At 39.4% G+C, this 27,456-nt stretch overlaps 1 protein-coding gene across 3 annotated transcripts in view; it reads right to left on the bottom strand.

Moving 5' to 3' along the window:
• Positions 1-638: 638 nt before the first annotated feature.
• The window catches only part of LOC139480100 (uncharacterized), a 109,813-nt gene continuing 82,995 nt past the window's right edge, over positions 639-27,456 (bottom strand). For 2 of the 3 annotated variants that reach the window (XM_071263115.1, XM_071263116.1), the window contains exons 20-32: positions 27,407-27,421; positions 26,055-26,181; positions 24,896-24,999; positions 23,874-23,976; positions 16,800-16,950; positions 11,736-11,811; positions 7,920-7,986; positions 7,005-7,090; positions 6,386-6,512; positions 5,791-5,832; positions 3,863-3,922; positions 3,318-3,342; positions 639-2,904 (exon numbers count right to left, since the gene is read on the bottom strand). In XM_071263115.1, coding sequence (XP_071119216.1) covers positions 2,474-2,904; positions 3,318-3,342; positions 3,863-3,922; positions 5,791-5,832; positions 6,386-6,512; positions 7,005-7,090; positions 7,920-7,986; positions 11,736-11,811; positions 16,800-16,950; positions 23,874-23,976; positions 24,896-24,999; positions 26,055-26,181; positions 27,407-27,421 — 1,414 coding nt within the window. In that variant the 3' untranslated portion in view covers positions 639-2,473. The remainder of the gene's footprint in view (positions 2,905-3,317; positions 3,343-3,862; positions 3,923-5,790; positions 5,833-6,385; positions 6,513-7,004; positions 7,091-7,919; positions 7,987-11,735; positions 11,812-16,799; positions 16,951-23,873; positions 23,977-24,895; positions 25,000-26,054; positions 26,182-27,406; positions 27,422-27,456) is intronic. The other variant, XM_071263117.1, reaches the window with a different exon arrangement.

Consider the following 27,456-nt stretch of genomic DNA (forward strand, 5'->3'; position numbering starts at 1 on the left):
GACTACCGGGACAATAAATGCACTTGCCACTTAAACGCCCGTTTCAATTATGAAGAGGAACGTCTCATGCATGGTGAAGTTATCATGCAAACACAGCCAAAATACATTCCGTACCCATTTGAAACAAGGAACAGACTAATTACATGTTGAACAGTTCGATGTCCGAAAACGTGATAGATATGATTCCTATGTACACACGAAAAACACCCTTTTCTTTATTTAAATATATCCCGAACGTCCATAAATGTCTGAAACTATAGAACTATTTATCATGAAAAATGTATCAGCCACCTTCAATACCCGCTAATCAGTTGGTGCTATAACATCTTGTTTTAACAGTTGTAGCATGTGTGTGAGTGAGTGAGTTGGGTTTAACGCCGCTTTTAACAGTATTCCAGTTATATCGCGGCGTGTCAGCTTAATGTGGGAGGAAAGCCCGAAGTGATGCAGGTCTCAGACGTTTACCACTTCGGTGAAACCCACGAGCACGGGTATGGTGCTGACAAACCTAGAAACATAATTGGGACGAACCGGGATTCGAACCCACAATCATAGGTTTCTGGCGTGCCCAAGGGACGCAACCCTGCACAGCGAATCGCGGCGCCTTAGACGACTGGGCCACCCGTGCCCCCCAGTTGTAGCATGTAATGTAAAGAAGCAGATGCTGCAAATGAAAGGGTTGTCAAATACTATTGTCATGGAACTATATAGTCATGTGATTGGATAATCTACACGTATTTCGATCTCATATCATGTGATGCAAAGGAAACACGGGGTGTTCTTAATTTTTCATGCTGACTTAACGCCATTAAAGTTGATATTTTGGATATAATGAAAACATTTTCAATTGCAAATCAAAAATATAATAAATTCAACTCAGCGGTATAATCATTTTTGCCCCTATTGAAAAAAATGGCAATTTTATATGGAACTATACAGTAACCGGTGCTAAACATTTTTCAATGTACATATTTACATTTCGCTGGAAAGATCCATTCCCTTTCATGTCATCCATTCCCTTCCACGTCATACATACACACATTCGAACATGAACTTTGAAAGACAAAATACAATGTTTCAAAGTAGAGCACTTCGTGTATAGTATTCCGATAGTATGGTAATAAACATGTGTACATTACATCTTGGGACGTTGGATAACATGTTCTCTTGTCGCTCACACCATTCATTATATAAAAGATCAATATTGAAAATAAATAATTCAAAATATCGATCACTCATCACAGTATCATCATGCAGTGAATATATTGAATGCATGTCTTTTGAGCAATTCATGTTATAGCAAGATGTGGCATGTTGAAAAATAAACTAAATTACTACATTGTTGACGAATCTTCCTTTGAAAGAAGAATTCTTCGTAATGCATTTACTGATATGAAGATTCGAATAAATATTTATGATATCGACAACTTGAAAAATATTTGTTTTTAGGTATTTCATCTTACCCACTGATATAATTAAATGGCTTTTTTACATCGGAAATTCGTAGCTATTTAATATTTTTTTTAAATCAATTATTGATGAACATCTTGATATAAAGATACATAAATATAATAGGCGTACGAATTGAATATGAATACAAGATTGTAAATGACAACTAAACAACAAATATCAATGTTATGATAATGGTTCTCCTTGACATTAAAACCATACGTGTCATATTTATGTACATTTTCAACTATATATTTGTTTAAAGTCGTAAAGCGTTTTAATAAGTGTCGCATTTCTCAGCTTTCTAACTAGACAAACACTCGTTGTGTTGTCTCTTTGAAACACCCACGGAGAGACAGAGTATAGTTTCATCAATAAAGATGTTAGAGGACACTTACATGATGTTTACGTAGGTTAAAAATTATATTGAAATGGAAGAGAGCGGCCACGTGGTGATGTTAAAAACAATAACAAAATAGAAATGGTTTAATCTGTTATGAAAATGACCATTAGGGAACAACCATTTAAAATTGGTGCGAGTGGGAGGATGAGAAATGGGAGTGACATTGATAGAGAGAGGCATCTCATGTTTTCTTTTACTGCTTCAAGAACATACAAACAAATTGTTTTGAAAGTAACAGACTACCTTTTTTTCAGACAACACATTTTGTTCCAACACATCATGTGAACAATATTTATACAAATGGCCTTTTTTCAATATAACTCGGAACAAACTCACTATTCACCCACCTTCCAAATCCACCCCTCCCATCCACCCCAAATGATCGGCGTCTAAACATTTACAAATGGATAGGGATCTAGCATTTTCCCACACCTACAATGCATTGTGCACTGTAGGTACACTGTAGGTAAGTCGCAGAGGCGGACCGAGATCATTATGCAGATTTCACAGAGTAAGTTATAGGACATTTTGCCATCAACGATGGATAACATATACCTTAGACGCCACATACATGAACACGGGAAGTAAATCCATGCTGTTATTGGAATGCACAGTTACGGATCATGTATGCAGAGTCACCAAAGACCGATCGGCCATACGAGAGGCACACTCTAGGATCTCAGAAGGACTGTCCACTGAGGAGTCATCATCCAGATCCACATCACAGTCACTATGATGTTCAGGGACGGGGGAAATGTAATGGATGTCTACAGTATTCTTCGTTGAACATACTTCACTGATGTCACTGTCCGATATTCCAGAATCCCCTGGTGTTTCTCTGCGAGGGGTAATCACAAAACGGATTTGACTCTCTCGGCTATTGTCCGATCCGGAACCGGAAGCGGAACCAGAGGACGAGCTGCCAAGGAGATGCTCTAGCTGCTTCTTACGCTCTCGCGTGAACTTATTGCGGTTGATCTCACTCTGATGTCTGTGGATGCTTTCCTCTATTGTTTCTCGCTGCTCGTCAATCTTCTCGGGCATCATGTATGCTGAAGTGGAAATTAACACAGAATTTTATCCATAATCGAGTGAAATGGGTTTGATTGAAAGTATTCAGCTATAGGCGGCAGCAAAATCTAGGAGACAGTTCTTCATTAATGGTGAAAGTGGTGTCTTTTGCTATTGTAGGGGGCGGGGGATTTGTCATCTCCTGGTGACTCTTGTACATGTATATTTTTAGTTAGTTGTAAATAGCCTCAAGCAATCTCCCTTAGATCAGTGTCCCTGAGCATTCTAGGGCATGATAGCCATGTAAGGATGCCCAAACACAAATATCTAATTAAGCTTTAAACAGCGCAATTTTCCAACATTTCAGGGGATATGTCGCTGAATTTATATCGTTATAATTTCCATTCGTTCATTTCTACGTTATCGCTGTATTGAAATACATGGTTGGTCTTACCTTTGAAAGACCTCGAGGAAAATTTCTGAAATTTGAAATTGAAAACACTTTACATTATTTCATGGTAGCATATTTCGCAACAAGAACAAGAACAAGAGCAAGTACAATAACATCAATAATACGCAAACATTGTTTTCATAATATACCATAACGTGTATTATAATGTTAAATTTGGCTGCATGTGTACATTGCTATTGACATGTACCCAACATGTATCACTATTTCAACAATGGTTATGCAACACATGCAACAGTTTTTTCTTATAAAGGTAATAACATACTTATGCATCACAATGGTTTGATGTTTGTTTGTGTGTTGTTTACTGTCGCACTGAGCAATGTTCCAGCTGCCTGTAAATAATCGAGTCTAGACCTTACAATCCAGTGATCGATATTATGAGCAACAAGGTACGATGACATGCAATTAACCAATTCACCGAGCCTGAACTCCCGATCCATTAAGTCGCCTCTACCGACAAAGACGGGGCTACATACATGTAAAATATTTGAAGTGAATGGCAACTAGAGAACTACAAGCTGTATTACCCGTGTCATTTCTGACTTCTCCCCAGATCTGTTCAACATGAACACAAGGGACAAGCGAATCTAAAACATAGAAAGGATCGTGATATATATTACGCACACACATTCGTCTTTTTAACAGTTATCAAGAAACATGTATCATATACTGAACAACAAAGGTTTCTGTAACATTGAATAAGATTAAATGCAAAGTTATGTTTTTTACCAAATCTGAAACAATTTCGGTTTGCAACAGATAAAAGACTCCTGTAAGTGTTCAAATGGTTTAATTTGCCATACTGACTTCAGAAAATGCATGATTTCATAAAAAACATGAACATGCCAAAATGTCAATTTACAAATCAATAGCGTGTGTGTCCACCTCTGGTTGCGATGCAAGCAACACATCTTCGTCTCATGGAATGGACCAGGCGTCGCACAAAGTCCTGTGGGATATCTGTCCATATCTACTGGAGCATGTTTCGAAGTTCCTGGAGTGTCTGTGGAACACGTGGTTGACGCCCGAAGGCGCCGATTCATCTCATCCCACATGTGCTCGATTGGTGAGAGATCAGGGGAGCGAGCCGGCCAGGGGATGACATTCACGTTGTTTTGTTGAAGAGAATCTTGAACAATTCGAGCAATATGAGGCCGGGCGTTGTCATGTTGAAAGGTAATGCCTGGGCCATGACGACGCAAAAACGGTAAAAAACAGGGCAGATAATCTCGTCGCGGTAGCGCTGTTCATTGAGATTTACCTCTACCACTATCAAACGGGTTCTCTGTCTTGCTGTAATCCCACCCCACACCATAACGCTGCCGCCCCCGAACCGACCTTCTTCCATGTCACACTGATTGACGTTACATTCACCTCGACGTCGCAACACTCGAATCCGTCCATCGCTGTGGCTGAGGTAAAAACGAGACTCGTCAGTGAACAGAAATTGTCCCAACTGCATTGCTGTCCAGCGTTAACACTGTCTGCACCACTGTAGACGTGCTTGACGGTGGTTTCCTGTCAAAATGGGACGTCTGGTGGGTCTTCTGGCGACAATACCTGCACATCTGAGGCGGCGACGCACGGTTTGTGGAGATATTCGTCGAAGGCCAGGGATTCTTCTTGCAGTCACTGTTGCTGGCTGGAATCGATTTCGTAGGTGTGTTGTTCGAATCCAGTTGTCTTGTCGATTATTGGTTACACGTGGCCTGCCAGGGTGGTCTCTGACTGCATTCGTCTGTGCCAACGTTGCCATAAACACAAAATGGTGTTTCTGTGGACGTTAAATTGTCTTGCAACATCACGTTGACTCGATCCTGCTCCAAGCATACAAATGGCTCGCAGACGCTGACAGGCGTGGCATTTCGTAATTTTGAATAATTGCGTAATTTTGTTGTTTTTCTGAGTGGTTGTTGTCAGCACGATGCTAAACAATGCCTATTGAATCACGTTAACGCACATGTTTTTATACTCATTCTTGGGTAGTGAAATGCATGGGGCTTGCATAAAAGTCAACTTTTGCATGGATTGCATGCTTTTCTGTAGCAGTTGCGTTTTTGTGACTTGATTCCATACATGTTATACAATATTGAAAACCAAATTTTACTTGTTTGAAAAATACCCTAAAATATTAGTGTCACAGGAACTTTTGTTGATGAGTATATATCTTATAGTAAAGGGGTCACTGGTGAACAAATCGGCTAAGCGCAGCAATTCACATTGCAGAGTTGCTTCACTTAGCCGCGTCAGGATCCGCTGATCATAGGTTCGAATCTAAGATTCGCCCCGAATATGATCGTTGGTTTGCAAGCACCAACGCCATGTATGTGGGTTTAAGAAAGTCGTTAAATCTACGATCTGCGTGGCTTAGGACTTTCCTCCCACAATAGGGCGTTGTGTTTCAGACATATTCTTAGTATCTGCGTTAAACCACCTCACTCATACGACAACATACCTGACGCTTCATTAGGACAAGGAAGCAAAACACTGTCGTCCCCTGAAAACGAGAAAACGTACCATCTTAACATATGTAAGGAAGTACATAGTAAAAGCTCTACTCGATATGAATAGATAAACTTTACGCAGTGGTAAACGAAATAACATTCGAATGGTCGAGTAACTTTAAAATACCATGAACAATATCATATACCCATCCCTTTCCTACATGCGCCAGTCACAAGGTCGAGAGGTGTACACGAAGGCTCAGTTCGTTAAGTCCCATATACCCCGCTAAACAGACATACTACGAATTTATCATTCAGTTCAAAAGTCTCAAGAGTGCTTTTGCTGAAATACGTGTGTGTGACGATTACATATCTCTTGTGACCTCCACTGGACTTCCGGCATGGTAACTGAAATGTGCGAACAGGAACAATTCTGACATGACTAGCTAGTGACGTCACATCAAACATTATGATGTCCTACATACGATATTCGTACAGGCTGGTGGCCGACTTACAGGTGTTTTTTTTAAACAGGGGGCTAGTGGTCAATCACATAACAACATCCTTTAAAGAGAAATGATACATATATGATGACGAATCACTTACTAAAGTTATCTCAACAAGAAGGAAAATGTACAGAAAGGAAGTGTGCGTATTGTGCTCTATGAAGGTCCCGGACACGCAGGACATCGTCAGCAGGACCTGCAGCACTCCACACTTCCCTGCAGTGAACCTGCGGAGAGATAATAATACAACTTGAACACATACAACAACACTGACACTTGATATAATAGCGATTACCGAGACTCTAGGTTATTGCACCCCAGAGGTCACTGTTGGTATTAGCTGTCATGCACAATACTTTGTCGAGTAAGAGTTTGATCATTTAATGTTGCTTTCTATGAAAGCAAGAGCCGAATATTGTTTCAGAATATTTTGCCCAGAAGGTCTTTTTTTATGTAACACCTCAGGATAAATTATATTTTTTTGAATGTTGTAGAAAAAAATCTATTTACAAAAAAACCCACCCCAGACACACACATGTTGCAAGCCCCTCACAACCCAACCCACTAAGAATATCAAATAGTCAGTACCATGAGCATTGCATGGCCAAAATATAACTCAAAGTCATCACGCCATATTACGAATTTGTAAGCAACGATACTCGCAACTTTAATAACACTGTAGTAGATATAATTTGGTTTTATCATGGATGCATACGTACATATGTTTCCTTCTATCTTTATATCTCCATTCCTCTTTCCATCCCCGCACAGTGATGACACTGACTGTACAGAGAGTTAACTGGGCCTAAAGAAAGAAGCATAAGTAAAACTGTACACAGATTAAACTGAGCTTGATTCATCGCATGAGTAAAAAATTCCGTCATGTTGACTAGGCCTACAGACAGAAGATATAGCATGTGTAGTCATGTTGACTAGGCCTACAGACAGAAGATATAGCGTGTGTAGAACTGTACATAAGAACATCGCACAAGTAAACCTGACCTAGGGGAAGAATATAAAACCTTTGTACCACTTAAACATGGTAACAAATGGTAACCAAACCATGACGTTGAAATATTCTATAAGGGTATATTATTATGAAAATATACTTTGTTAGTGTTGTCAAAAGACAGGGAATTGTCCCACAAAACGATGTCAGTGCCCGTTACTGGAACGGGATGAAATACTTTCTATCAGATATGCCCAAACGTGTTTGACTAGCTTGTCTACATTAGCAATCTTAAAATGGAAATAATTTAAATTAATATTGAATAATATATATGGACATTTGCAACGGCGTTGCTAAAGCTATATATTAGTTTATAAGAAAGTATGTGGAATTGTATTAAATACATACCGTCAGCGTCAGAAAATAACCAGTCTCGATTATCCGCCGATACAGTATCCACTGGGATTGACACCAATCCAACTGGACCGAATATTCCAGTATCGATGATGTTTATTCTGGACTATTTTTTTATATTGAATTTGTCGCTTATGTTCACGTTTTTCACTTTTGTCTTTTCTTGTGACGAGATACGTGCATGACTGCCACTAAGGTAATGGCGTATGAAATTGAGTTTAGTGTAGGATTCTAGAACAGATTCGGAAAGTGTTGCAAGCATCTGACTCACCACGACTAGAACTATAACAGGCACAAGGAAGGAGTAGAAATGCCAGTGAGAGTCCGACAACCAGCACCTGGAATAAAGGTAATCATAAAAGTCATATGACAAACATAATCTTTTCAGTTTAGCCTCACGTTCACCCCACAAACATAAACCCTTTAGGTTATCGTCACGTTCACCCAACAAACATAAAACCTTCAGGTTATGGTCACGTTCACCCCACAAACATAAACCCTTTAGGTTATCGTCACGTTCACCCAACAAACATAAACCCTTTAGGTTATGGTCACGTTCACCCCACAAACATAAACCCTTTAGGTTATCGTCACGTTCACCCCACAAACATAAACCCTTTAGGTTATCGTCACGTTCACCTCACAAACATAAACCCTTTACGTTATTATCACGTTCACCCCACAAACATAAACCCTTCAGGTTATCATCACATTCATTTCACAAACATTTACCCTTCAGGCTATCATCACATTCACGTCCCAAAATAAATACTTCATATTACCATCGCGTTCATGTCACAAACATTAAACCCTTCAGGATATCATCACGTTCACGTCCAAACATTAAGCCCTTCGGGTTATCATCTAGTTCACGCCACAAACATTCAACCCTTCAGGTTATCATCACGTTCCCGCCAAAAATATTAAACCCTTCAGGATATCATCACGTTCATGTCACAAACATTAAACCCTTCAGGATATCATCACGTTCACGTCACAAACATTAAACCCTTCAGGTTATCATCACGTTCACGTCACAAACATTAAACCCTTCAGGTTATCATCACGTTCATGTCACAAACATTAAACCCTTCAGGTTATCATCACGTTCATGTCACAAACATTAAACCCTTCAGGTTATCATCACGTTCATGCCACAAACATTAAACCCTTCAGGTTATCATCACGTTCATGTCACAAACATTAAACCCTTCAGGCTATCATCACGTTTACGTCACAAACATTAAACCCTTCAGGTTATCATCACGTTCACGTCACAAACATTAAACCTTTCAGGTTATCATCACGTTCATGTCACAAACATTAAACCCTTCAGGCTATCATCACGTTCATGTCACAAACATTAAACCCTTCAGGTTATCATCACGTTCATGCCACAAACATTAAACCCTTCAGATTATCATCACGTTCATGTCACAAACATTAAACCCTTCAGGCTATCATCACGTTTATGTCACAAACATTAAACCCTTCAGGTTATCATCACGTTCACGTCACAATCATTAAACCTTTCAGGTTATCATCACGTTCATGTCACAAACATTAAACCCTTCAGGCTATCATCACGTTCATGTCACAAACATTAAACCCTTCAGGTTATCATCACGTTCATGTCACAAACATTAAACCCTTCGGGTTAATATCACGTTCACGTCCAAACATAAACCATTCAGGTGTTATCATCATGTTCACGTCCAAACATAAACACTTCAGATTATCATTACGTTCACGTCCAAACATAAACCCTTCAGGTGTTATCATCACGTTCACGTCACAAACACATACCCCCGAATTATCATCACGTTCATAATACAGCCTTGTCATATACATTTGAAAGCAACATTTTGAATTGAAAATGCGAGCCAGCTATGTCATGGCATCTCATGGGTGATAATGTATTATTGCCAATGTGCCACAGGGCACTCGCAAACAGTTTTGGTGTATTAGTGAGCCATCAAGAATAAAATTATTGATCCATCTTTGATCTGAATGATGATCTTCACTATCCATCAAGATACACTCACCTTTTAGCAAATTAGTATTATTGCTATTTGATAGTGATTCATAAACACACGCACATAAAATAGTCAGAATCGTAAATAGTAGATTTGTTATGAATATTGAAAACATCCTCATTTTTCCATACATCAAATACTCATCATAAAAAGTGAGTGAGTATTTGTCTCCTTATTAGACTTGAATGATGACTATCAGTCGAGCTAATGATTGTTGTTGTTGCACAGACACAATGTCTCAGTTACGTACATGCGTCTACATTTCGATTGTTATTGTTGCACAGACACAATGTCTCAGTTACGCACATACGTCTACATTTCGATTGTTCTTGTTGCACGGACACAATGTCTCAGTTACGTACATGCGTCTACATTTCGATTGTTCTTGTTGCACAGACACAATGTCTCAGTTACGCACATGCGTCTACATTTCGATTGTTATTGTTGCACAGACACAATGTCTCAGTTACGCACATGCGTCTACATTTCGATTGTTCTTGTTGCACGGACACAATGTCTCAGTTACGTACATGCGTCTACATTTCGATTGTTCTTGTTGCACAGACACAATGTCTCAGTTACGCACATGCGTCTACATTTCTATTGTTCTTGTTGCACAGACACAATGTCTCAGTTACGCACATGCGTCTACATTTCGCTTGTTTTTGTTGCACGGACACAATGTCTCAGTTACGCACATGCGCCTACATTTCGATTGAAAATGGGAGCCTGACTTCGGATAATAGTTCCCCTTTTAAAACAAATAGGAGTGCGAGAAAATATATGCTATCAAATATCAATATAAAGCTGAGCCACATTAACAAATTAACAAATGCTTTCATCTCTGAGGTCAAGACACTGCGTCTATCTATCAACAATCTCAATCTAGCTTACACTACACTCGTGGCCATGCTTCGTAAAGTTTAAAGAGGGGAGCAGTAGGCAAAATAACGTGGCCTTTTAATTTTCCTGTTTTATGACGAACAGGAATAATAAATCTTTTGAAGTGTGAAAGGGATGAAACGATCGAACTCGCCATGTGTTTCAGGCGCTACATTGTGTCCAGTTTTTAATAACGCCAAAACTATCACAAACGGATCGAATTGTCAGTCTTGGTTGAGGTACTTTTTAAAAAAGACCACATGTTCCCTGGAACAAAGATATTTAGATGATGTAGTATAGTCACGAAATACTTCAATTGAAAATCCATTGCAAGCTGACACTCTTTGACTTTGTCTTTATGCTTCAATGCTATGGTTAGCAATGCAGTGTTAGAGAGTGTCAGAAAGTGTTTTTTAACATCTAAACCCATGGGAATTGGACCTCGGCAACCTCCTGGTCTTATGAGGCGACCAAATGGATCAGGTGGTCAAGCCCAGTGATTGATTGATTGATGGCGTGTCAGCGTACCAAGACGGCGTTGATCGTGGATCACAATATCAATCACTGGATTGTCTGGTCCAGATTGGAATATTTTCAAAATGCCGTCAAAAAGTGGGAATATTGCTGAGTGCGGCGTTAAACACTCACGCGAGAATCATCTATAGTCGTCTCACCCTAATGTACACGCTTTTTCCTGACATAATGGTCTACAGCCATGTTTGATACAGTGGTTTGCATAATGTGTTTGTCTATCATAAAATAACAATTATTCCTGTAGTGTTCGTCGCTTCTTGTTTATTCGGACTAGTTTCTGTTACAAAGGTCTAACAGCCTTATATTTCACTTATTCCTCGTTTTTTCCCCAATCATTTAGCGGATTCTATTTAATTGGTAATTTAATCACTTCGTCACCTTTTTTAGCTTCTTATTTCGTTTGCAGTTGTTTAGTTTCCACAGGAATAAATATTCATGAATATTCTGCGTATCAGTCTACCAGACTGCATTATAGGCGGATTTGTGTATATGATGATATGATGACAGCGGCCATGACACTTTCACAAAGACAAAAACGCATAGTCCGACCTGAATTACATATACGTTTTTTTCCCTGGTCAGACTGTCATGTGCCAGAAAAGAATGCAATGACACCTTACACGCGCCATACTTACCACTCGTGACAACTTTCGTCGTAACCATATCTCTCCGAAGCGACAACGACACTTCCGGTTGCCAAAGTAGGGATTCCTGGAAGGAGACAAAAACATGAGTGAGTGAGTGAATATGGTTTTACGCCGTTTTTAGCAATATTCCAGCAATATCACCCGGGGGACACCAGAAATGGGCTTCACTGATAACACAGGGTGGCAGCTTAGTGCGAGAGCGGGGTCAGGTAGACCAGTGGTTGAAGCGTCGAAACCGAAGACCCGCGTTCAATTTCTCCCCGATTCCATTCACAATGTGTGAAGCCCATTTCTGGTATTCCCCGCTGCTGGAATATTGCTATAAGTTAAGCGGCGAAAAACAATATTCACTGACTCACTGAACAATACCTCGACGAAAAATAGAGTGATAGTATTTCAAGATTTCACTGAAAAACGCATGCATACGTTTCCATCTGTATATAGTTCGTACCACACTACAGTCAGTAGGAAATATGTGTAAAATTAGACCTGGAGCAACGTTTATTTATGGGTTAAGACTGCCGCCAGATTGTGTTGTGTAATGTATAGTCACATGAATTTGTGAAACTAGTATATCCTGTTGCAATATATATACATCACATTGCTAGCCGAGATAACCTATCTTCGACAGCCACCCCTTGATTTATATTTTTATTATCATTCTTTCAAAAAAAATTCAGTTTTATGCTGACATAAAAAAAACCTTACGTCTAGTAAACTGCCGGGCAAAAGAGTCATACACCGATACCTGACTGTGGCTAACAATGAAACAAACAAGAAAATGTTTTGATTGAAGCGTTAGCTCGTCACGCCTAAGAACCGAGTTCGATTCTTCACATGGGTACTACAATGTGTGAAGCCTATTGGTGGAGTCCCCCCCCCCGTGATATTCCTGGAATATTTCTAAAAGCGGCGTAACACTATACTCGCTCACTAATGTGGCAGGACATTACAAATTGATCTGTTGACGTTTATAAGTAGACTGCCGAGCAAGAGAAGGTATACACTTGAAAGTTCACACTTCTCTCGCTTATTACCATGTACTGTGAAAATGCGAACTCCATGTTCCTTGAGACGCCATGTGCACGTCACCTGTTGTGAGATACTCATTGATATGATGCACGTAATACTGTCTTGGACTCCCGTACCAAATACATCGAATAACTATTTCTTGTTTGTTTCATTTTTAGACACCGTCAAACCTACTTTCCGCCGGTTTATGCATAGGAGAGCAGCGCGGATATGGTGCTGACAAACTAAAGATGAATAAAGGCGAATCTCGGATTTGAACCCCGTATCGATTATTTGTTTGTTGTTCAATAGCCCTGCTCTATGACGGTTGCCTGTACATAATCGACTATGGACTAGGGAAACATGTGATTGATATTAGGAGCAACAGTTCATTACAGTGAGAAATTTGCGACATTGTTGAGGCCTTCCATAGCTGTCACATAGTCTCTCTCCCCCCCCCCCCCTCTCACTATACAGGCGATTCTGTGCTTCTATCATGGATTATCAAAACAACATGCATACACAGCTAACCGAGTACGCGAATGAATAGCGTTTTGCGCGCGGTAGGAAATTCTAGTTATGTCACTCTGACATGTGAATAAACAGCCAGACAAGTGGTTAACAACATGGGCACCGATCCTTGTCGACATTGTAACCACCTGATCCTCATTTAAGTCGACTCTCACGACATGTGGCACACTCGCCTAAGGCGTCCCTTTTAACTGAGCAGAGATGCGTTCGTTGGGCACACCAGAAACCTATGATTGTGGGTTCGAATCCCGGTTCGCCATGATTATGTTTCTAGTTTGTCAGCAACATACCTGTGCTCGTGGGTTATTGGAACTATGACGAAATATGGCATCCATTTAAAAAAAACCCATTTAAAACATACTGAAGTGATAAACTAATGTCACAAATATTAAATAAAAAACATCTTTACCATTAAAGGTGTATGGCACTGGTTATTGATTAAAATGAGACTTCGTCGAAAATGTGTCAGTAAAGCACAGTAAAAACATAGCAATTCAACATAATATTTTTTATTCATATAACAGATTATTATTTGGGGCATTTTCACGTGCCCACCAACTCAGATAAATTTGTGTGAAGTAAATTGCAATCAATAATTTCGCATCGAAATTGACAGATTGATACACAGACATCATAGCTTGAATTTCTTTATCAGAAAACAAGATTCCCTCATTAAGTGCAGATAACAGGGATCAACATTGCCCGTCGTTGAACATATTCCGCTTTATGATTTTCGTGTCGCTGCTAAAGAAAGCGTTCCTAATTACGCTGCACATGTTCGGTGGTTGCCATAGAAAACTGCAAAAGAAACATTACTTCTGACAGCCGATGGCACTTAACCTACGTAAAATGTCAAAGTTGGACTTAAGTTGAAGTTCATTGGTTAGAAAATTTATCAATATTTCTAAAAGTCAGGTACTATCTGCACATCGAATAAACCCGGAGTATGGAACGTCATCATTTTCGTTTGAAAGTAATATATATTTTGTAAGAACCTACGGCCATCTTCTTAGTTGTAATTGTTAGATGATACTTTTGTTTTTGTGGTGGGGCTGTTCTCAATCGACTTAAAGCATATAAAAGAGTGAAAGCTATGTTTGAGTTTCAGTCTTACGAGCGGGTGAGTGAAAATGCGAGAGGTATCACGAGAATACATGACAAGTGTATTGGTGCACGCCTGTCTGTGGCAACATCAGTGGGGCAATGAACCGACAGGGGAGACAACTGGTGTTGAGTATGAGTGTGTGAGTGAGTGAGTGAACGAGAAAGAAAGTAGTTAGCGCTGCTTTGAACAGTATTCATTTACATTAAGATGTAGCAGCTAAGTGTGTGAAGAAAGCCCGATGTACGCAGGTCGTTGATGTTTATCACTGATATAACTCTCGCGAGCTAAGGTAAGTACTCACAAACCATGCATCTTAAGCGGGACGAACGTTTAATTACCGGATCCTGACATGGCTATGGGACATAACTCTGCACAACGAATGACATATTACGTCAATAGTTTCTAAATTAAGTCAACAATCTCAGAGAACAGGTGAAATCATTAACTACGGTGTGCTTCGTATCTTGAACCATATGAGTAATAAAACCCGTTGTATTGGTGAGGAAATTGGGTTTAACGTCGCGTCAGAGATTATTGCACTTATATAGCGACATGCATGCATGCACGTGTGTGTGTGTGTGTGTGTGTGTGTGTGTGTGTGTGTGTGTGTGTCTGTACGTGCGTGCGTGCGTGGCTGCTTGTACTAGTCCTGACTAATGCCGATTTATAGTGCTAGCTCACTGAGATACCATGCAGCAGTTTAACATTAATACCCCACTCAGACACAGTATACTGATTCCGTCTCGACCAGTCCTTGTTTTAGTCCCTTAACGCCGAGCCCCAGACAGGGTACAAGTACAATCTTTTAACGTCTTTTGGTATGACGCGGCCGGGGATCGAACCACAGACCTTCCACTCTCCGGGTGGACGCTTTACCACTAGACCACGGAGGCGGTCACCCGTGGTATTGGAATTGATAAAGTGTTAGGACGGGAAATTTTAGGGTGAACAAATACATCTACCAGACAACATACTAACTGTTTCACCAGTCATTCCTTGTCTGACATCACATGACATACATGTTATTTATGACAGTAGCTCAGCCTATCTCAAGAATGATACTGAAAGGTATGCAATTATACCTTTTGTCCAATCAGTCCACTGTCAATATCCCCGTTCGAAGTTAAGATAAAGGGACATAGATTCCGTCATAGTGAGTATTGAGTGAGTGGATGAGTGAGTTTTAGTTTACACTTTACCACGTTTGGGAAACCCACGAGCAGGGTTTAGGTTTTGTCAAACCTTGACAAAGTGCGAATTTGTTTCTTGTTTCCAAGGGACGCGACACTGCAGAGCAAATAGCAGCGCCTGAGACGAGTGGGCCACCTGTGTCTCTTCCACCCAGCCTCCCCATCACTTTCAGATATATGCTAATAAGTTGTAAAATCTGGCAAACTTTTTCAATGTGTTTGCTTAAATAGTGGTAGTGGGGGTAAGAGGGTGTAGAATGTAGGCGATGAGATGGGGTAGGTTTAATGTCGAGTTCAAGAATACTGCATTTACATAGCGACGTGCTGTCATGAGTGCGCGTATCTACTTGTACCAGCCAGGAGTAATGCCGTTTTATAGTGCTAGCCCACTGAGAAGCTCTGTTGCAGTTTAACATGAATACTCCACCACTCAGAGACAGTAAAAGGAAGCATTACTATGGTTAAATGGGTGACATTTAGCCCAGGGAGCTGAACCTAATTTAAGTAGTCTCATTTGAATTATCTTCAGACGTCTGTTGAATAGGTCAGGCGCAGACGTAAATGTAGTTATATCTTTGTTTAATCATGCCATCGATACAACGCAGAACAGTTAACCGTTTTACCCGTTTTACTTCTTACAAGTTAGTTCGACATAACAATATCCTTTTTACGGATCCGACTCAAATTGCACAAGTATGGCATTTTTTAATAGGTATTTTAAGAACGGTTCCTATAATTCATTTGGAATGTTTGATACAGTTCAGTTAACAGACCCCTGTGGGGGTTCAGGGTTAGCACTGTAGGTCACAAGCAATCTATGATGGTCGAAAGAGGCGACTTAATGGCTCGGGTATGGCCCGACCTGTATGGCGTGAATCGTTTCTCATGATATCAATCACTTGATTGTTTGACCTATACTCGATTATTTTCAGGCCGCCGTCAAATAGCTGGAACATTGCCAGGCTTGTACATTGAAAACAGATAATAAATTGTGGTCTTTTATTTGCACATCCGCGCATAAAAATGATGCATTGGTAGAAGGTGAAAATTAAGATGAAATAAAACATGCAGGAAGAGGTTAATCCTCGATTATATAGTGTACTATATATTAGTTCTATTGAGATCAAAACCCTGGAATGTCACAACGCTACAATAGCCGTCCAACCACATAACTCACATGAACGCAAAAGTTAGTGACACAGTTAGACAACCTACCCCATCCAATGAGGAAGTACTTGAGGAATCCCCCTGACACACTATGGCGGGAGTGTACTGTGACAAACATGTGGACAGCCTCAACGAAGAGGAAGGCGAAGGCAGCGAGGTAGAAGAACTGGAGTAGGATCTTGCCGGCGGCACACAAAGTCTGGAAATACAGAGATGGTAACATCATTGCGTCTGTAGTGAGTGAGTGAGTGAGTGAGTGAGTGAGCTCACAGTCGTAGGTTTCTGGCAAGCCCAACACCGAATTGCGTGGCCTTAGACGACAGGGCCACCCTTTTCCCCCCGTTGTGTCTTTAAACCTCGCATGTCATTGTTAGAATTTCTGGTTATCTCCTACAAAAGAATAATCACACATTCTGTTGTGTGTGTTATGTGATTTTTATGATGTAATGAGCGAGTCGTATCTGTGGAGTCGTTTACCCACTCTTCGTTCCTACTCACAAAGATCACAGGGGTAGAATATATCTCCCAAATGCGAAACTGGATACTCTGGTAGCGCTCGTAATTTCGCCAAAGAAATACCACAATGTATTACCAAATGTGTAACTAGTCAATGTTTCTTTTACATGCCATGAAAGTTTATAGCTACAAATATATGCTAATCATATATGGAATGCACTAAAAAAGTTTATGATTCCGATGGCGCATGCTTATGTTTATGCTTGGCGTCCGCTGCAGTGATATAAAAACCAACTTGATCACTCATGCTAATTTAACTGAAAAAGTGTGAGTGAGTGTGGTTTTGCGCCGCTTTTATCATTATTCCAGCAATATCACGGCGGGAGACACAAGAAAAGAGTTTCACCCATTGTACCCATGTGGAGAATCGAACCCGGGACTTCGGCGTGACTAGCGAACGCTTTAACCACTAGACTACCCCTCCACTTTAACTTTTTCAATTTTGTTCCCTTTCATAAGAAGTAAGGACTGTATACTTGATGCTTTAAACCAAGGTCAGAATTGTATTGATCAATAATTATAAACAAGTTATCATATTGGTAAATGAAATAAATATATATAGCTAGGCTAAAGGAAAATAATAATTCTTGTTTGTTTCATTGTTAGCCACAGTCAGGTATCGGTGTATGCTTTCTTTTGCCCGGCAGTTTACAAGACGTAAGTTTGTTTACATGTTAGCATAAAACAGAATTTTTTTTAAAAGGATGGTAATCGAAATATAATTGAAGGGGTGGCTGTAGAAGATAGGTTATCTCGGCCAGTGATGTATCCATATTGCATTTACTAGTTTCACAAATTCATGTGACTATCACATTACGCAACACAATCTAGTGGCAGTCGTAACCCATAAATAAACGTTGCTCCAGATCTAATTTAACACATTTCATACTGACCGTAGTGTGGTACGTACAATATACGGATGGAAACGTCTGTATTCGGTTTTCAGTGGAATCATGCAATGCTATCACTGACACTCAATTGCTGCTCGAGGTATTTTACACTGTGTCAGTGAATTTTGTTTTTCGCCGCTCAGCTTTTAGCAATATATGTATTCAAGCAGTATTACTGCGGGGAATGGCTTGACACATTGTACCCATATGGGGAATCGAACTCAGGTCTTCGGCGTAACGAGCGAATGCTTTGACCACTAGACTATACAACCGTCCTAAGTATTATGAGGTAACAAAATAAGCCGAGTGGGCCCGAATAGTATCGAACCTGTTATTTAAAGTACAACTTGTCCAAACTAGTAGTCAATCAATCTTTATTTAGTCATTTAGCTGTCTATGATGTGAATAATATGTGTCATATTTAATAGCATCATTTCTGCACCTGTAGATATATGTAAAATATGTGGTTGAAGGTGAGGTGAAATGGGGTTTAACGTCCTGTTTCAGATCATTTCACTTATATTGCGACGTGCATACACGCGTATGTGTGGCGCTGCCTGTTTTGATCGGTTTTATAATTCTATCCAATTGAATTACCACGCCGCAGTTTAACATGGATACCCAACTCAGGACACAGATACCGACTCCAAGCCGACAGTCGATCAGTGCTTGTTTATCCCCTGAATGCCGAGCACCAGGCAGGGGAACAACAAGTACCGCTGACCTTCCGCTCTCCGGGCAGACCCTCTACTCACAAGTACACAAGTACATGTTATGCAACATGATTTGCATTTTCAGCTAACAAACTGTGTACAATCGATCGATGAGCTCTACAGCTCATACAAATCAATGCGCAATCATGTTAACAACTACTGCTTTGTGATCGCATGACCTCCTCTGAATTGGTATTTTTTAAGTTAATACTAGACGTTTGCATTCCTTGGCATTCAGATGCATTGTGATTAAAATAAGATTTAAACGAAGAAGGAAACCTATGGTTCATCGACGGTAGCGTAGCACGTGTCAATCATAGTTGAAGGCCTGGTTAGGGCATTCAAAGCGAAGCAAATATGAGAGCCTGCAGGTGCACCATTAGAAAAGTCTATTGTTCTAAGTTGACATGATGACAACTGACAGCTTACTTATAATATGAGTTATTGTATGTGTTTCTTTTTCTTTGAAACTCAACATTTGAATTATATACTTCAAATCCTTACTCATCTTCCGATGTGACGTTTTATAAGAAAATGTCGTTAAAACATTCTTGTTCATGAAACCTTCTGATGTCTCACTTCTAATACATGCAGAAAACATACAAACAGAATAATATCTACTGCTAGGTATAGAAAATATACACTTGAAACTTTAATTTGACCAAAACATTAAAAACCTTATCAAAACATTTCTAGGTTGAAAACAGTCGGCGAAACAAACTTAAGGTCCAAAACATAACCATGACGCCCGTATCAAATCAAATATCGACACTCGTGAAAATCAGGGTTAGAATTGGTCTTCAGTAACCTGTGCGAAAAGGCGACTAACGGGAGTGGGTGGTCAGGCTCGGTGACTTGGTAGATGCATGTCATCATGTCCCGAATTGCGTTGATCGATGTTCACGATGGCAATCACTGGATTGTCTGGTCAAGACTCGACTATTTACAGGCCGCCGTCATCTAGCTGGACGCCGAAGACCCGGGTTCGATTCCCGACATGGGAACAATGTGTGAAGCCCATTTCTGGTGTCCCCCGCCGTGATATTGCTGGAATTTTGCTAAAAGCGGCGTAAAACCATACTCACTCACTCATCTAGCTGGAATATTGCTGAGTGCGAAGTGGAACATCACTATCGAAAAGCAATTTCTGTTTTGCTTGTATCATATTTAGACACCATCAGACATGTCACATGGATGTATACTTTCGTTTGCTCGCCAGTTGACATGAGTATCTACCGAGAATAAAGATGTACGGTCCGTTCCATTACATCTGAACACACCGAAAACCTCTCACATTATACAGGTGATTGAATGAGTTTCGTTGAAGGCAACTAAACAGTATTTCAGTCAGTTTGATGAGTGAGGAAAAACCGAAAGAATGAAGGTCTACCACGTTTAACACTTTGGTGAAACCCACGATCATGGGTATGGTGCAGAGAAATATGATATGGGGTTTGAGCCTAAGATTATAGGTTTCTGACTCTGGGCCTCTCTTGCAACGCGCCCTCCCTTCATTATTAAGTATGTCGTTCTGTAAACGTTTGGCATGAAATAAGCCTGACACAAATTATCATTGTAAAACGTTCGTGGACATTCTATAGTTTATTTATGTGATAAGGCGTAAGCTGTATGACGGCAGAATAGCTGAAATATCATGTTTTATTTTCGATGTCCATGGAACTTGAATCCACCACGACGCGTTAGAAGCACTTTTATGAGTAATGAACGAGGCTGGTGCACCGTGAGAAAAGGTTTCCTATACACCTGCCGCAATCCATCATCCTAACAACCAGATCAAAGAAATATCCTTTCTTTTTCCTGGACAGTAAAACAGTAGGGCATGTCACAGGACAAATTGGGCTACTGCGTATCTCCTGTACATAAATATCTCCACCATCAATGACAAGATGACACGACGTACAGCCGTGTGTGTGGGCCAGGTCAGGCAATTCAATTTGTCCGTAGATAAAGTTATGTTGTCAGTCATGCAGTCATGTTTTCATTGAAACAAATGGGACAAGCTCATGCTGTGTGTTGGCAACATAGAATTGCAATTACAGCTTCTATTCCTTCCACAATCTATTTGATGAATACGTATATAATATCAATATCCTTCTCGGTGTAAGGGCTTTGAAGCGTGAAGCCCATTTCTTAAGTCATTAACCACACGAATATTTGTTTACCGACTCTCTAAATATCGTTCTCAAAACCGGTTTTTGCTGACATTTTTACATCATGCTGACACACTGATACAACTAAAATACTGTCTAATGCGGCCTTAAATCAAACACATCCACTCACTCATTGTTAATGTAATTCCTCAGGGTGTTCCCGGGACAGGAAAGGTGCTCAGTATCTTATGACCTGGGTGAATGTGTGTCATTTTTCCCCAACGGCATGGTCGCTGCTTATGCTACCGACCACTGTTTGACTGACCCTGATTATTCGATCAATTACAAACCATGGCGGTAAAGCTGGTTGGTTGGTTTGTTGTTTAACGCCGCACTCAGCAATATTCCAGCTATATGACGACGGTCTGTAAATAATCGAGTCTGGACCAGACAATCCAGTGATTAATATCACGAGCATCGATCCACGCAATTGGGATCAATGACATGCATCAACCAAGTCAGCGAGCCTGACCACCCGATCCCGTTAGTCGCCTTTTACGACAAGCATAGTTACCTTTAACGGCAAGCATGGCTTGCTTAATCTATTCCACCCCGGAATCTTCACGGGTCCGGTACAGCTGGAATATTGATGACTGCCGTGAACATATGTGACAAAACCCTTCTAATAATCATAAGAAGTCTCCATAAGAAGAATCCACTGAACGATCCCGCCTATCATTTTTGTCAGTGATGCGTCAATTTCGACATGTCCTCCACATGTCTACGCTTTTGAAAACTTTACTGAGGCTTGCAATGTTGTAATCTTGATCAAATAGTTTTTGAGCAAGAGTCGCATGAAACTCTTTGAAGTATTCGCATGAATAGTATTCTTGAATTTACCTCAAAGGTTGGGAAATGTAGACACTAAAGCCTGGAGCTGCTGGAATATTGCTCGACATAAAGGGAAAGCTGATGTTATCCTTCGTGGAATACAATACTATCGTGGATAGTGTTTTTATCACGCTGAATCTTTATACATAGATCTAAATCTGACACAGATGAGGCGGTCTCACTGGTCTCTGTTATTCCCAGAAGAGGTGGCTACACAAGTGGAAGGGAATTGGTTATTTGACCTTCATTTAAGGATATCAGATCAGTTCATATACCTGAAGTTTAAGATTAACTTCATTTTTGAAGCCCCATGGATTAAGAAATTAACTTCCCCTAAAGTTTGTCATGGGATAGCGGTGGGTAAAGTAGAAAAATGTTTTTACATAACTGAATTCTTTCTGCGATATACAAAAATCCAGTAAATCTTTTGAGTCTTTGAGAATCAACGTAGTATTAATTCCACTTGTCCTTCCTTGATTGTTTAAGTATTATGGCCAATCTTCAAGGCAGGGGTTTTGTGGTAAAATCTGGACTCAGCAATTTCTTTTTGTATGGATATTTTGGAATCCAGTACTACAAAAGATGAATAGACATGTCTTCAGGTCAGACGAAAGCTGTCAGTAACGATGTGTGGCTTTGGCAGATGACTGCCTGTATTTGGCATTATTTGATATATCACTTTTACCATAACCCGTGAAGATCCGGGGTCTTCAGCAACCCATTCTTGCCGTAAAAGACGTCTATGCTTGTTGTAAGAGACGACTAACGGGATCGGGTGGTCAGGCACGCTGACTTGGTTGATGCATGTCATGAATCCCTATTATCGATGCTCATGATATCAATCACTGGATTGTTCAGACTCGATTAGTTACAGACCTCCGTGATATAGCTGGAATATTACTGAGTGCGGCGTAAAACATCAAACCAAACCAAACCAAGTCTTTTACGAAGTTCTTTGATCATCAATTTATGTGGTGATGCTGACATATAATGGTTATGTTATTTGAAACATTATCAGTGGAAACAACTACAAACATTTCATGCTGGGCAGCCAGACTTCGAACGACAGCTGGTGGACACAGAATGGGTATATTCCAATTCCAATTCTGTTTCCTCTTTTATATTTTGTGCATTCCACCAATGGCAACATCACGCACGCTGAAAGACATCCAACAAGTTTATCTTTTCTATTGGCCTATGTATTGGCATATCCATAATGATTAGAAACTTGTGATCCCAATTGGCAGGAGACTGCTTATGATATTTTGGTCCATATTTGAATAACTGAAATGCTTCTATTGTCAACAACAGAGAAGTCACTTGTGCTTTTTTAACCAACTGGTGATGAGTCTTGGCACCTACAAGTTGTGGAATATATCTGTAACTGAAATATACCTTTTGATAGTACCTGTATCCGTAGATTTGATACCTGAAAAATTTAATTTGAAACCGGAAGCGTGAGGTTTCGAATTTGAAAACAAATACAGGTATTTAATCGAAATTCGAAACCTCTAAAACGAAAACACAGTAGGCTTAGGTCCATTCTGCCATGGCATAGTCACAAATGATTGGGCATCGATTGAGCTTAATATTTTCAGTAAGTCAGGAATTATTATATAAAGCATTATTCCAACTGACATTCCGATAGAAAACGAAGTCTAAGCATCATGAAGCGATAGACATTGTCACCGTGCGTGACAGTAGCGACAAAAGGTGATGCACAATGACGAATAATTACTGAGTTCACACTGAGTTCTACAATACAGTCTTTCAGTAATTGTTCGTCAAATTTTCAGCCTGAAATTACCAAACATGCCGTTAATAATGCATGAACCGCAACACTTTTATTAGCAACCTTAAAGAAGTAAGATCAGTATTTGCAATTACCGAACGGGCGGGCCTGCGAAACAAGTGCATCTGAATAAATCTCTGACGGCCAAATCAGAATGCAGGATTCTAAAATGTCATTGTAAAATAAATAATGTAACATAACGGTTTTACCTGAATCTGGGTCTTCCCAAGACAAGCGATGCATATAACGTTGATAATGGTGAGGCTGAGCACGAAGTTGATGTGAATATAGTGGGTCTCTCCAACTAAGTGTCTGCAAAATATTTTCATATAAAAGGTAGCCATCGAACACCCGTTTCAAGCGCTGCTTAATGCATAAACAAGATTTACATTAATTTACTAGTTTTAGTGTCAAGAGGTTTTCTACACACACGGTTAATTCCATTGTGAGTATATAGAGTCACCGCGCGACTAAAGCCTTCCTGTCTTTGGATGTTTTAATCTTCACATTGAAAACAAGTATCTGGAACGGCACTAACAAATAACATAAAACCGTCGACTGTCTTTTTATGTATATATATTAGTTCTGCGAACACCTACTTTTGAGAATATGAATCAATGACAATGTTTATTGCAGATCTAGAGACTGCGTATAGAAAAATGGTTCATAACTATCTAGTGTTTTCATGTTATTAGTCTCTAAAGAAAAAGTACGCTAAATCTTGATAACCTGTAAAGCATCATACGAGTAAAAATGGTGAGGTGAGGTGGAAATGGGGTTTAACGTTCGCGTCCAAGATTATTGCACTTATATAGCGACTGAGTAAAAATGGATGAAAGTGCAGACCCAGTAACTTCGTATAGAAAAATGACATGGACATGATTCATGACTATCTAGTTTTTCATTCTGTTTATGCTCTAAAATAAGTACTTTAGATATAGATAATCTCTGAAGCACCACACGGGTAATATGGCAAGTAGTTGGCAAATGGAAATGGTACCTTACTAACTAGTTTATCAAACATCAATACAGCAATAGACCACTAATTTTTGTTCGTTATAACCGTAGTTTGTTATAAGCATATATACAGCATCTATACAGCAAATGGCCGGGACCAAAAATTAAGTTCGTAATATTCGTCAGTTCGTTATAAGTGTGTTCGTTAAAAACGTATTTTACTGTATTGTGACCATTTTTTATCTGTCTCATTATAATTTCAGAAACGTCCTACCTCCATGTGAACAGATACGCTATGAGGGTTGCCACCAGTCCGCATATCGATGCCACACAGCCAGCCAACAGTACCCCTTCATAGGTATCAGGAATGACTGGAATCTGAATGAAAAAATCCCAGATATTGCCTTATCACAAGCATAACACACCACAAGTGTCATTTCTAAGTATCAATGAAGACAGGATCGGCATGTGGATTTCAACTTCTTTCTTATATTGAAATGCAACGTTTGGTAGAGATGCTAGCACATTATCAATAACAAGGGTACTAGCATCTGTACCGATAGGTTGCATTGGCAGATAGAAAAGGACTTAAAAAGAATGCATAAGTCAATCATTCAATCATCATGAAGATTACAATAACATGCACGCATATAGCAAAGGTAGGCAAATGTCAACAACACAATGGCACGCACGCATATGATAAAGGTGTCCAAATATCAAAGACTTTAAGTGTCACCAAACTTAACAGGGACACGATTTAAAGTACTTAGATTTATTATTCGGTACTCGGCAAATAAAGGTGACAAAACCCTTCCATATTCATAAGAAATCTCTGCTAAAAGCAGAGTCGATTGTACGACTTCGAATACAATTTCATGAGCATGTGTTTATGAATCACTATCAAATAGTTCGCGAAAATGTGTGCGTATTCTGCCCCACCGGTGGCTCCCGTCACAAACACATGCAAAGGCAAGTTAATGTTCACCTGGAAAAACACGGGAACATATGGTACATGTCAAAATAGGGAACTGCATCGGACATGATGTCAATGATGCGTCAAATTTTGAAATGCCCTCCACATGTCCACCATAAAACTTTTGAAAGTTTTAGTGAAGCCTTGAAATCTGTAACCTTTATCAAACAATTTTTGAGCAAGACGCTCTTTAAATCTTGAAACGGTTAAATCCGGATTAACGGGTTTCAGTGTACTGTTTTTATGACCCATCCACCCATTCATCCATCCACCCATCCATTATTCAATAAGACATAACCTGTCAGATACTTAAACCACAGGGACTTACGTTTAATTCTAAACCATTTCAAAGAAAAGACATTCATTATCCTCTTGGTACATATATTTTAATTCTAATATGAAACCATACGTATGACAAAAGATGTATCATTTGGAACCTTCAGTTATGACATTTCTTTACCGTAACGTTTATTTGTTTGACAACAAGTGCAAAGTGACCAGGGACGTCACACCAACAGGTTGTGGACGTGGCATTCCTCTGTATGACGTCGCAATCGTGAACAGACCAATGACCGTTCAAGACATCGCTGAAATATACAAATATAAAGTTTGTACTACGTGCCCAGTATCAGTCTAATAGAAACAAACATGAAAACAAAAAGGTATTTATCAACCATGTCTCGAATTAATTCCTGTACAATTCCAGAAAATATTTCCTGAAAATAACACCTTGACACAAATTAAGAAAAGACACAACTTTATGGACGATAACGTCTGGTTCACTTCATGTGGATTCTGACACCGTTCTCAAGGTGGCATGGATATAAAGTTGTGTGTTTTCTTATTTATTCATCGACTTCTAGAATGTCCATCAAACAGTTGACCCAAAGTGTTAACTTTACTTAAAGCAATGGTATTTAATAAGATTAATCTTATCATTTCTTGAATCTGTTTGTCAGTACATATATGAACAGTAATATAAATTAAATATGAATCCAACTTCTAAAACCCTTTGTTGTCATTTCATTTAACTCATACTTATTTAGTCTCAGTGGTGATGAAATATCTAAATATTGAAAGAACGAAACGAACTTGAGGATTCCTCAAACACAGTGGGGGTAGTATTCTAAAGGGAAAAGCAGGGTAATATTGCAACTATCCAAGCATAAACAACACCACAACCGATCATTCTCCACATGCAATGTTAGAGCCCAATAAATCATGCACTTTATCGGTTTTCTTTATTTTACAATTGTGTTTTTTTTAAATAAATGAAATAAATACAGTTTTTATCTTGAAAAATGTGTCTACAAACGGAGTGTATAGCCTTAATATATCATTTAATGTCTCAACAAGCAAGTTGTCACATCGCTAGTATTCATCTTATAACTAATGCTTTGTCGCTTTTTTGTAATGATGTAGAAATGAATGGTATAGTATCCATCACAGCAAAAACGACACACCATGGGAGTTGACTGCTGACATCCCTTTAAAGCAATGACCTATTCTGAATTACGTTAACAAATATTATAAACGTCATGTTTGATCATTGGCACTTTCAGCTGATAGAATTCGTATCTAAAAATAACTTTAATGTTATTTTGAAATAAAATGCATTAAAGTTTACCTTTTATCGGTAAAAACTATAAAAGAATTATACAACGCATAAAATACACCAATATGTCTAATACAAAATGAACCCATAGACATCCATTAGCATAATGGTATACGTTGCAGGTAGACTAATGCTTGGGCTTTATTTAGTGTCAAGATATATACCACAGTATAGTCTTAACATCGCCTCATACTTACTGGTCCGTAACAAATCTATAAAATGAGATAACAAAATCTCTTCATGACGA

The sequence above is a fragment of the Haliotis cracherodii genome, unplaced genomic scaffold, assembly GCF_022045235.1.
Source record: "Haliotis cracherodii isolate W230 unplaced genomic scaffold, xgHalCrac1.p SCAF_4, whole genome shotgun sequence".
NCBI lineage: Eukaryota > Metazoa > Mollusca > Gastropoda > Lepetellida > Haliotidae > Haliotis > Haliotis cracherodii.